Raw genomic sequence first — 12,788 nt, forward strand, 5'->3', positions numbered from 1 at the left:
TTCTCCTCTTACAGAGAGTAGCGCGAATCTGTTAATTGGACCACGATGGGGGAGTTTCTCGGACACCTGTCCATAAAAATTTGAAGGAATTGAAATTTCTTTTGGATAATTAGGCTACTACCATTAGGTTATAGATGTCTACTTCCTTAAGATGTGGACGTCCATTAAACGGTATTTTACTTTTCACAGCAGTTTGAAACTATGGAATTGTAGACGTTTATAGCGGCCAGTTTAAACATTGACGTAACGCACAAGGATGGTGCTGAAGTCTGGAGCTTCGTCGTTTATGTCTTTGTTGTTGTTACTTGTAGTGTTTGCAGCTATGCGGCTGTTTGCAGAAACGTTATCTTCTTCACAAATTTTGACAATCTTTGGTGGATTTTTCGGGAGTTTAATTTTCGTCCTATTAATAACGGTATTAGTTTATTGTTGTTCAGCTAACATTGTAGTTTGTAAATAATTTCGAAAGAACACTTTTTGGTGATGAGTTTTGTTCCGGAGTCTTTCCTGAAGGTATTATCGATTAATATTTGACATATTTGAAGTGGCCATATGCATTGTTATTGCCTGTTCTTTCTCTGCGACTATACATCGGGTGTGCGGCACGACATGGTAAGATTGCAATGATGTAAAACCCAAGTTATTTTAATTGTTTAAATATTTGTACTGATGCTAGTTGTAGGTTTGATCGAATTGATGTTTAAACATTATTGGGATTCCTACCCCGTAGTATGGAGAACGGTTTTTTAAAGAACCGGATGTACTGGACTGCTGTCTCGTCCTAGTGTGGGATTCCTCAGTATTGCACATACTCTGTCCCGCGCGCAGGGTTGGAATCGACGACCTCCAGTTCTGTGCTCGTACTCTTAACCTTTAAATCACTAAGCCGACATCCGACGATGCTTATGTCTAACTTCAGTCGATCCATGGTCTTGACCAGCCGTTCATTCATTGTCTGAGGTGGGTAACTTTCATACGCACGACAATTTCCATTGATCCCCTTAATGATAAGTACATTAACATTGTGCCGGATCTCTACTAGAACACTTCTGGTCGAGCCAGAGTCTATGTCGAACTATCGTCGGAATCGGGTACTTCAGGTGTTCGTCAGGATTGTCCGCTTTCTCGATTTACATATAACTTTGCCATAGACATGATTTTAGAGATAACGCTTTCGTCGTCTGGCTTTCCAGGAGTTGATCTAACAAGAGGTTCAACTGTTGCTTTAAAATACGCAGATGATATGGTTCTGTTTGGTGAAGACGCTGACAATATGCAGACTGTTGACTACCTCAAGTAACAATGCGGACATTTTGGTTGCAGTTCTCCCTTCAAGTGTTACTTCAAGATTGGCTGGCGGGATCGTCACGAAATCAAAACACTCGGTTGTCTTATATCAACTTACATCACTTGTAGCATAGGCGAGGTATCCATTTGTCAACTAAAGGACAAGTTTGCTGCTCAGCAGTTCGGTCTGTTCTACTATATGGGTGTGAAGCATAGTCACTAATAATAGAGGATATTTATAAGATACATGTATAGCGTAAAAAGATGTCGTTTGACATGCCAAAACCCCCTACAACTGACTCGAAGGTAATCGCAAATGAACCTTATCGTGATCGTTGAGGGAGTAGTAAATCCTCATCAACTGAGGTGGTTGAAACACGTTTTACGTATGCCCGACCACCGCCTACATCGAAGAGGGATGTTTAATGGTGCAAGAGTAGGCTAGAATAAATATAGGGTCGGCCAGACCAAGACATGAGATCGTTCCATCATGCCATTAACATTTGAACTTAGTCATGTTAATAGGTAAAGACTAACTTGTTTGACTCCACGTGATTATCTCAACCAATGGTTAGAGATTTTGAATGACATGGATGAAAATCGTTTGCAATGGTGCATGTGCATCCACTCCTAGTTTTTCTCCAAATTCTGAGATTCTAAATTTCTCGTAACTAGTTTTTTGTTTTTATTTCATTAATTGATATTTTCTTTTTGAGTCATATCTTCAGTGCCTTATCTTTCCTATTACCTGTGATACTGTTACCTACTCTACTGTTCTGGGATTTGGTCTAAAAACTTCATCTCTGTGCTAATGGGGTATGGCAACCTGAACCTGTGTACGCACGTACAGATTGTACGTTGTGACTGATTAACTGAGCCGATGTAGCTTGACTGAGTCGTTAGGAAGATCGAGCACGACCACCACATCAAAGTAACAGCTACGGTCAGATCAATAAGTACTGTAACTTCCCATATAGTTTGTAATGTAAGAATCAATATTGATTATGCTTTTCTATTGACTTGTATTTATGGTAAAGATCACGTAATTTTTTTCATTCGTAGTTTCATATTTTCGCTGGTGATGTTGTATTATCTGATTCGTATTTCTCATGAAGTTTATCAAAGTAACGAGCAAGTCACCACAAGCAGCTCATCGAGAAAGAAAAAATGATAAAATTCCCGATTTGTTTCCAACTAGTAGTATTTTTTCCAAGTTATTTTTTTTTAATCTTTTGATGTACACTTCGTATTTGGAGTGTAAAGTTGCAATAAATATTTTAATTTTTTTAAAAGTTTGTTTTTTGTATAACAAGTCGAAATCTCGACAAAACTTAATCTTATTAAGTTTTAGTAAACATTTAAAGGTCAAACAACATTTTTATCATTATTGACTAATTCATATTACATAGGAAAGGAGTTTACAGGCACTGATAGAGAATATAATGATTATTTCATTTAGTTTACAGTTAATGTAATGGCATATACTAAGATAAAAAATATTGCTTATTGATGAATGCTAATGCAAATTAGCCTTAGTGCAGATAATAAAGGTTTTGTAACTTTACGGCTGAACGCATTTTTATGGTTTCATGTGTGAAGGACACAGGGCTTAGGGCATGTTGTATTTGTTCATGTATAGGATGTTAGAAATGCGTACTATCGGATGACTGTTTTTATTTTGCAACTTCAATGAAACGGATATGATGCATATGTACCGATAATCATGTCCAAATAACACCATTTTGAGTCAGTACGATTTAGTATAGCCTAAACTGCTGGTCATACCATTGTCATTATTTATTATTCTTAAATATGCCATTAGTACAGTGTAATCGGTTTCTCGTTATCACAGAATTTAGCTTAACGACCTTTTGTTAAATGCATGAGAATGATTTCAATTTAGTTACCAAAAGAAATACGAAACAGAACAGATGCAACTGTAAGACTAGTTCTTGGATAATAAACGCAATGACGGATAAACCGTCATTTAAAATAAAGAAAGCGTGTATAAAATGCGATTGACTAATTTATTGATGCGATTTGCGACGAATTAGAGAACAAAAGTTGAAACAAAATTAGGCGTGGCCTTATAAAGGGTCTTCTATCGGTCTCTTGATTTCAACCCCACAATCCTTTCTTTCCTGGGGTTGCCCATCTCTCCATTCCTATATTTCCTCCAAATGCCCTGGTACGGCCGAGAGCGGGGAGGGGTCGCCCTTCCTCTCAAAATTCTCCTACACCTATACAGCCTCTGTCAGGGAAGTCTTACTCACTGCCTCCTCGTGGCGGGGATATTGTTTACGAAATCAAAACTTGCGCACGAGACCGATAGGTACTGGATTCGAATCCAGAGAGCAAGGTCGTGGATGCGCACTACTGAGGCGTCCCATACTAAGACGAAACAGCCGTCCAGTGTTTCCAGGTTTTTCATGGTAGTCTAGCTTTAATTGACTCATGAATTCAACTATTAAATTATTATTGTCATAATTCATAGTTGTTCATCATAAGTATGTTGGGACTTGTTTGATTATGTAACTTTCAGAAATACAAAGGAAACCAAAATGTGACCTAATACTTCAGTTTCTTTAATCATCGGTTAATTAACTTTGCTACGATATAACTGAACTGACAATTTCCTGTGTGGCGCATATATATCTTGTGCCGCCTCATACCAATATTTATGTGTTTAAATAAATAAACTACACTTCCGTAATCGTGTCATATTTTGGACAATTAAATCAGGGAATCGCGGTTGTGGGTCTTAACCACAAAACTTATGAAACAGCATTCCAGCAACAAACAATCCAAGTTCTCCCTTCAGCGGTTTCAAATGGCAGCTGAGCGAGGTGGCATATGTCACACAGTCTGGTGGGATGAGCATCTCAGTCTATGTTGTCTCTGTCATTTAATTCTTCCGAATTAATAGCGTTGCATCCAAATCCACTTCCGTTTGATAGTTGGTAATATTTATCAGTTGGGTTCCTGGTATCCCTTCATCCATAAAAGTGAAGGCTTGCATATAAGGCTCAAGTGCTAAGGATAACATCAACGGTGTTTGAGGCAACATTTTGATGCTTATGGAAATGAGAATCACGACCCACGTAATGGCAAAATGCTGATTTTTCATAATTTCCGAAAGCGATTGGAACGCTCGAAATAATGCATCTAGTACTTTGTAAGTCACGTTCGTAGTTTGGGGAAAAGGTGTTCATTCGAGGAATATTTAAGTCTTATATCACTTTCCAGAAAATAACTAATAATTACCATGTCAAATCTAGTCATCGTGGATGCACAATTCTGGGGAGTCCCATACTAGGATGAAACAGCCGTCCAATGGTTCCAGGTTTTCAGTGGTTTTCTAACACTGACCGATTTCTGATCTCAATCAAAGGACTAATGATTTCATTAGACAGAATGGGATGAAAAAAAATTTTAAGACAAAAAAATAGCCGTGCCATAAATGTTTACTTATGCCTGTTACCCCTCATAGTGAAGCATAGGCCGCCCACCAGCATTTTCCATCCAGCTCTGTCCTGAGCAATCTTTTCCAGTTGTTATTCATTCCTTTCATGTCTGCTTCCAATTCCTGACACTGTGTTCTTTGGCCTTCCTCTTTTCAGTTTACCTTCACGATTCTAAGTTGATGCTTTCTTCGTGATGCAGTTTGATGATTTCTGTGATGCATGTCCTATCCACCAATTCCACTGTCTTTTCCTAATTTTTTCTTCAGCTGGAAGTTGGTTTGTTCTCTCCCACAGCAGGTTGTTGCTGATGGTATCCAGTCAACGGACATCGGGTATCTTGCGTAGACAACTATATGAATACTTGTACTTTTTTGATGATAGTTGTGGTGGTTCTCCATGTTTCGGCTGCGTACAGCAGAACTGTCTTGACATTCGTATTGAAGATCTTCACTTTGATATTGGTTGACAGTTGTTTTGAGTTACATATATTTTTCGACTGTAGGAATTCTGTCCTTGCTTTGCCAATTCTCGCCTTTACATCTGCATCAGATCCTTCTTGTTCATCAATGATGCTTCCCAGATACGTGAGAAATTTCACATCTTCCAGAGCTTCTCCACCAAGTTTGACTGGGTTGGTGTTCTCTGTGTTGTATTTGGGGATCTTGGTATTTCTTTTGCGTTTGTTGAGCCCTACTGATGCAGAGGCTACTTCTGCACTGGTTGTCTTCATCTGCATTTGTTGGTGTGTATGGGATAGAAGAGCCAGGCCATCTGCGAAGTCCAAATCTTTTAGTTGATTTCGAGCTCTCCATCGCATTCCATATTTCCCCTCATATGAGGTCTTCATAATCCAGTAGAGCACCAGAAGAAAGGGAAATGGTGAGAGTAGACAGCCTTTTCTGACTTCGGTTCTCACTTGGAATGCATCTGTCAGCTGTCCTCCATGCACCACTTTGCAGTGTAGTCCGTCATATGAATTCCGTATGGTGTTGACGATTTCCTCAGGTACACCATAGTGTCGACAAAGTTTCCATAATGTTCTACTATCCACACTGTCGAATGCTTTCTCATAATCAAAGAAGTTGATGTTTAGTGATGAGTTCCATTTTATTGGTTACTCAACGATGACCCATAGTGTGGCGATTTGGTCTGTGGACGACCGATCCTTACGGAATCCGTTCTGTTGATCCCGAAATTAGGCGTCTACTGAGTATTTCATCCGGTTCGGCAACACTGTTGAAAACCTTTTCTTACACTGTCAATAGTGTGATGCCTCTGTAGTTTTCACATTTGGTCAGATCTCCCTTCTTTGTTATCTTGGTGAGTTGTCCTTTATTTCAGTCAATCGGTGGCACTTGTTCTTCCTCCCAAATCTCCCAGATTTGAACGTCAAGCATGTTTGCAGTTATTTCTATGTCTGATTTCAGTGCATCAGCTGGTGTGTTGTCATGTCCTACTGCTTTCCAAATGTTGATTTGTCTGATGGCCATCTCGATGTCTTCCGTCGTTGGTGAAGTGACATCTATATGAATGTCTATGTGTGATGCTTCGATGTCCGGTCGATTCAATGGAGCTGGCCTATTCAACAGTTCCTTGAAGTATTTTACTTATCTGTCTCTGTTCTTCAATCCCGGTGATTGTCTTACCTTCTTTGTCCCTGACCGGTAGCTCCTTGGCCTGTAGCTCTTCCAGAGTTACTGCCGGTCCCAAGCCCGGTTAAAGGAGGAGGTTTGGGCGCGGGGTCGGCAAACCTATCCTGCAGGAAGCAGTCTTGCTAAAAAAGAACGCTAACCATTGATAAATGACATTCCTAGATATAGAGACTGATATATAGATAGTTTGATAAGCAGTAGTTAGATAGATAGGTAGTTAGTTTGAAAGATAAATAGGTTGATTAATGAACAGGTAGAGAGATGGATAAATAGACAGTCAGACGAACTGAGACATTTTGTACGAGTGCTCATTAGTTTTTAGTATCAGTATTAGTATTTCACATATAATGAAACATAGAGTGGTAGTGTTTTATCTACATCTCATATTTTTATACTGGGAAGAATGAGAAATCACTGTAATTCCCACGATGCGAAGTAAAAACAAGGAGACTGCCATAAGTGAAGATTTATTAGCTCCAAAACACGGCGACCCTTGTCGAAAATACACTCATATTGTAACGAACAAGAACACATAGGTGGGGACAACTGATTTTATTTTAACACAAAATTAGAGAGTTCTTTCGTCAAATGTGAGAACTATACGCTCAATACTTCATTTGCAAATCCTCGATCAAGTGTCTCGAACTTTAACGTTTTTTTTCATTTCCATAATGATTACTCTCTGTTCCTGTGCTCTTAGATTCGTTCTTCTCAGTCTTCTGCTGCCAGACATCCCATTTCTGATTAGTGTTGCATACTACTTATGTCTATATAGGTAGCATACACCACAACGTGCTGTTTAATGTGCTGAACATAGTTCATTATTAATTTAATACAAGAATATCGTATCTTAAAGTAGATATATAATTTTATGGTTAGATGATAATATAGATAGCAAAACAGACAGACAGGGAGATAGATGGATAGAAAGAGGGAGAGATAGACTAATAGTTATGCAGATCGTGTGATAGGTATGTAAATAAACTCGTAGATAAGTAAATAGAACGTTAGTTACTCAGGTAGATAGATAGATAAATGGATATGTAGTTAGAAAGGGAGATAATAGATAGATTGATTAGTTAATAGATAAAGATAGATACTAGAAGATAGCTGATATATTTAAAAAGTTTGTATTCTGGATTGTGTGAGATAGATCCTCTTAATTAGAATGCAATTCACTTTCTCATCTGTCCATACATCTCAATTTCAAGTACGTAACTGACGAAATTGGTGAATTGTATATTCGAAACATAAATGTAATCTAAGAGTTTGTACTTGAACTATAAATCTGGCAAGTATTAGTGTTAGTGAGTAGTAGTAGTGTTATGTATCGTTTTATTATGCATGATACCCCGTCTTGAATTATAGGTGGAACCTGTTCCTCAATATAGACTGAACAGATTTACCAAAGTATATTCAAGCATACATCAATCATCACCAGTGCAAAAAAGGGTACTAAGTGTTCACTTTACAGAAGCTTCTTGACATTTCTACCTATAGTCGTTAGTAGTCATCAAATGGCTTTGATCACACAATCGGATGCTGAGCGTAAACTTTCACAATTGATTGATCACTGGGTGGTGATTAATGCCATGCGTGTCAAGTCCTTCTTAGTGCTGATCGAATGCTATCGATCAAGTTGCAATGTGGCCACTAGTCTAGGTGGCTCGACACTGCGTGCATTATGTTGAGATAAGATGGTGGTTGGAGGTAGTCAACAGGAAACCCTGGACCCGGGTTTCGTGCTACTTGCCACTTGTCAGCAAGGTGTACCTGTAATCTTGATGGAACTGGTGCTCCCTGACGGATTCGATCCCGTGTCACTCAGCTTCACAGTCAGAGACGTTACCACTGAGCTATTCGGGCCGCAACCGACCTCCTGTGGGACTAAGATGTAAACTTTGTTACACTCTGAGTGCATGAATGAATAATTCGTACATTTTTCATTGGAGTTAATTTATCTCTATCACTGCATTTCAATGTATTTAACTTGTTCTAACGCATTTTATTCTCGAGTGTTTTGTTGAAAACTCAAGATAATACTGTTACTTCAATCATCTCGGTCGTGAAATTCTTACCAGTAAGTACAACCTACCAGTAAACAATACATTTACAGTAATTATCATAGTTAAGCATCATTTCTTTAATGTTCGATAGTTAATGAAAATCAATGCAGATCACAAATTTCCTTCGGATCTAACAAGCTCCTTTGCACTCATTTGTTTAACATTACGCGGAATGATATTACTTACTTACTTACTCCTGTTACTCCCAATGGAGCATAGGCCGCCGACCAGCTTTCTCCAACCCACTCTGTCCTGGGCCTTCTTTTCTAGTCCTATCCATTTTTTGTTCATTCTTCTCATGTCTGTCTTCATTTCTCTACGTAATGTGTTCTTTGGTCTTCCTCTTCTCCTTTGACCTTCAGGATTTCATGTGAGGGCTTGTCTTGTGACGCAGTTGCCTTTTTTCCTCAATGTGTGTTCTATCCACTTTCAGCGCTTCTTCCTGATTTCTTCCTCCACTGGATGGAATCTGGTTTGTTCTCTCCCACAATAGGTTGTTGCTGATAGTGTCTGGCCATTGGAATGATATGCATCACCATAATTGTATGTAAGTATTTACATTATAAGTAACGAAGCGATAGTTAGTCTACATAACATGTTTCCTCTTTTCAGGAACAATAAACTATATCAGCAAAATTTCTAATCTCTCATTAATGGAAGATCGAACAATAATAATACAAAACAAAACATGTTCAACAGTATTAAAATTACCATCACTTTCTGAGGTGGGAACTCCGCCTGTAGCTCTTCTAGAGTTACTGCCGGTCCCAAGCCCGAGTAAAGGAGGAGGGTTGGGCATGGGGTTAGCGACCCCATCCCGTAGAAAAGCTAACTCGTTAAAAAAAACGCTAACCAGAAAAAATAATTCAAACCATTTAAACTCTGCCCTGGGAGTTGAAGGAATAATTATGACGCCTCATGATAAAAGCCGAAATTTTTCGGAAGTCACGAGGCCGATGCACTTTCTAACAACCAGAGCAACACTCTTTATAGGTACATTTTGAGGTGGAGAAAAATACCCGTTAAAGATATCGTACCACCTTCGTGTAAGTTATACTAAATGAGTGACTATATTGTTAATCAGGTATTTAATTTGCATTATTTCATTTAAACATTTTATAGCTCCTGAGTGGCTAACTCAACTTATTATGAAAACCATAATACATAATCATCTGAATTATTTCAACATCGACTGTGAGCATCTAAGACCTTCAGATCTTGAGACGAGAGACTAAACTTCAAACCGCTGAGTTGACATTTTGTGGTTCGATTCTGACATGAATGAAAATTCCTCGTATATTCGTGCAAAAATCAGATACTAGTATGAAATTCAAGTGCGATGACGGTTCACCCGCTAACCAATCAAATAGACGAAAATGTGCACACTCATTTATAAAAATATTTATACGTATATTTGTTCCATATGTAATAAATCCACATTCTTAACTGATGACATACACCTCATTAATAAGAAAACGGTAACCAACTCTTAGTCAATAATACACACATATTAGTGGATAATATCTGGCCAGTCTACCGAACCAGACTTCTAATAGATTACACTTAGAAACATCTAAATGAAATAAGTTAGCCATATTAAAAAAATTAAGCGATAGACACGTCCGTCTGTAATGACAAAATTGTCTTCAATTAGATCTTAAATTGATATATATGTATATATTGTTATATCGCTTGAATGCGTGCGTGCCCCGTTTAATATATAACGTGATGATCCCCGCCAATCAGAGAGGAGTGAATTATCGATCAGAGCAACGATACACGAAAAACCGTACGAGCAGTCTTGAGTACTTGTCGGTCCTGCTTTCTGCCCAGCCCAGTCAGTTAAGTCCAAAACACCAATAACAACCTCTGCAATATGAATTATTATTCTCAAACATACTGGGCTTATATACCAAACAAACTGACCACATCGTGCCATAAAATAGGAAATAACATTTGCACAAGATTTGGCAAAATGTGGCTGTGAAAAGGGGGAACAGTAATTAGTAGACCGGGGATAACTCAGGAATGGTAAATCGTACAGTAATAGTCTATGAGTCAAAATGAAGCTCATAATAAGAGGGACACGAATATGAATAGCTTAGTTACTTAACAATTATACAATAGGAAATATACATATCATATTGGTCCATAAATGGTCCCCAAAAGTTACCATTCATAATTCTCTTCGGGATATAACATATATATATATATATATATATATATATATATATATCACATGAAAAATCTCAAGCATTGATTACCTGTATAACTCGTGTCTCAACTTAGTCTATTTTGTGGTGCATTACTGGCTAGATACCCACTAAACTGTAGCATCACTCAGAAAGTTTCCTAAAACACAGTTCATATCTCTGACTTCCTGTTTACTGTCTTTATATGCAGTTTTAATGCATCTCTAAAGTAACCTATTTTGGCACACATATACGTATGCTTTAATAAATGAAATTAAATATAATCTATCATTGTCAGTAATACATTAGTGCTTTATTCTATTCTTCGCAGTTTATGTAACAATGATTCGTGATAGTGTAGTGACCGGCTTTTCTCGACGAGAACATGATTGGAATAATGGATCCAGGGTTTCCTGTTGACCACCTCCAACCACCATCTTATCTCAACATAATGCACGCAGTGTCGAGCCACCTAGACTAGTGGCCACATTGCAACTTGATCGATAGCATTCGATCAGCACTAAGAAGGACTTGACACGCATGGCATTGATCACCACCCAGTGATCAATCAATTATGGGGACAATTATTATTATAACCATTTGTACCAGTGATTGTTTTATCGAACTCGTTGTTGTTTAACTGTATCAAACTCACTTCTCGTTCCGCTCTCCATCTTGTTGGTTTGAACTCTCTTACGCTCTGCCCTTGTTGCCTGTAATCGTTGGCACATCTCGGTATTCTTTCGATACCACGAGATCGCCAAGAAATATACTCTACTGGGCCAGTCACAGTCTTCTGCTTTGCTAGTTATCAAAGGGACCAAGTCGTTTCTGGACACGTAGTCCCATTGTAGTGGTGATCATAGTCAAACTCGACTCGACGCCATCTACAATAGAAACAAAGTAACTACAAAAAGAAAAAAACACAGGAGTATTTAATTTCAAATGTGCTGAACTGGATTCGTAATTCCATTTGTATTATCGCTATCATCAGTGGTAGTAGTATCAATAATATCAGCACTTATCGTCCATACATAGAAACTTATTCTAGCTAGATTTTGAATGGATTCAAAAATGATTTAGATCTGTTTGAACAGTGAGGGATCAAGTTAGCTCATGAGATGAATGACCTGAAAACGAATTTCAGGAAACAAGTAGAAATTGAACATTGATGAATAATCATCACATCATCACTCTCTACACTACTACATTCCACCTTCTAAACTACCTAATTCTCATTCAACCATGACGACAAGGTAAGGAACTCAATATTAGAGAAACAATTTCTAATCAAACTCGTATTCTGTGTTCAGTGGTTCTGACGTCCACTCATGTGCGGATAGATCCTTCACACTTCACCAATGAGTTCTGTAGGTAGGAATAATGTAATGAGTCTCATCTTACTATGTCCAACTCCGTCTATCAACACAGTTAAGAAATATGCTGACAATTCCATACAGCATTGAGCATAAAATCTTGAATAAAACGGGCATCTTAACTACTGGCGGTATGTATCCGTCTCATTCTCAACTTGTTTGACACCACGGGTCACGGCTTGCATCGTAACACCAAACAGTTCATTTAGGAGCTACCACGTTTGATGAGTCTATGCAAAATGCCTACTATTTTCATCTGAAGTTACTTCAAATAAAATGATAACCATTTTCATTCCACCACTTCTACATTTCAAAACACATTCTCACTGTCATTAATGAATATAATGAATCACAAAACACACTTCCCACCATTAATAATGCCCATTGGACCAAAATAATGCAGCATAGAACACAATTACGTTTTGCATATCACATCAAAATAGAGATGCCAAATGGTTCGATATTGAAAAGACAATTCAAACATTTTCACAAGGGGGTTTTGTGGAGATTTTAGTAATTTTATATAGTTAAGATCATGAGTCAGCTGAAGCTAGACCACCATGGAAAACCTGGAAGCACTGGATGGCCGTTTCGTCCTATTGTGGGACTCCTCAGCAGTGCTCACCCACGATCCCGCCTCGCGGGATCATTTCAAATAACAACTACTGTGTGTTTTTATAATTGAAGTTTTTACATTGCTACTTAACTCAAGTGAGGTAGTTAAAAAGGAAATGAGATGATCTGTTGACTC

The 12,788-nt window shown here is 38.2% G+C and overlaps 1 protein-coding gene across 1 annotated transcript; it reads left to right on the plus strand.

The window, feature by feature from the left end:
• The first annotated feature begins 228 nt into the window (after window positions 1-228).
• Window positions 229-2,575, plus strand: Smp_100140 (putative keratinocytes-associated protein 2 (KCP-2)). Its single transcript, XM_018799798.1, has 4 exons — window positions 229-415; window positions 450-513; window positions 546-612; window positions 2,350-2,575. The coding sequence occupies exons 1-4, from the start codon at window positions 257-259 to the stop codon at window positions 2,456-2,458; spliced, it is 399 nt and encodes a 132-aa protein (XP_018651551.1). The 5' UTR covers window positions 229-256; the 3' UTR covers window positions 2,459-2,575.
• The last annotated feature ends 10,213 nt before the right edge of the window (window positions 2,576-12,788 follow it).

The sequence above is a fragment of the Schistosoma mansoni genome, chromosome 3 (genome assembly GCF_000237925.1).
Source record: "Schistosoma mansoni strain Puerto Rico chromosome 3, complete genome".
Classification (NCBI taxonomy): Eukaryota; Metazoa; Platyhelminthes; class Trematoda; order Strigeidida; family Schistosomatidae; genus Schistosoma; species Schistosoma mansoni.

Coding starts and splice junctions, on each gene's coding strand:
- Smp_100140 (XM_018799798.1), top strand. CDS start 257: ATGGTGCTGAAGTCTGGAGCTTCGTCGTTTATGTCTTTGTTGTTGTTA. Junction 514..545: donor TTCCGGAGTCTTTCCTGAAG/GTATTATCGATT, acceptor ACATATTTGAAG/TGGCCATATGCATTGTTATT. Junction 613..2,349: donor CGGGTGTGCGGCACGACATG/GTAAGATTGCAA, acceptor TTTCATTCGTAG/TTTCATATTTTCGCTGGTGA.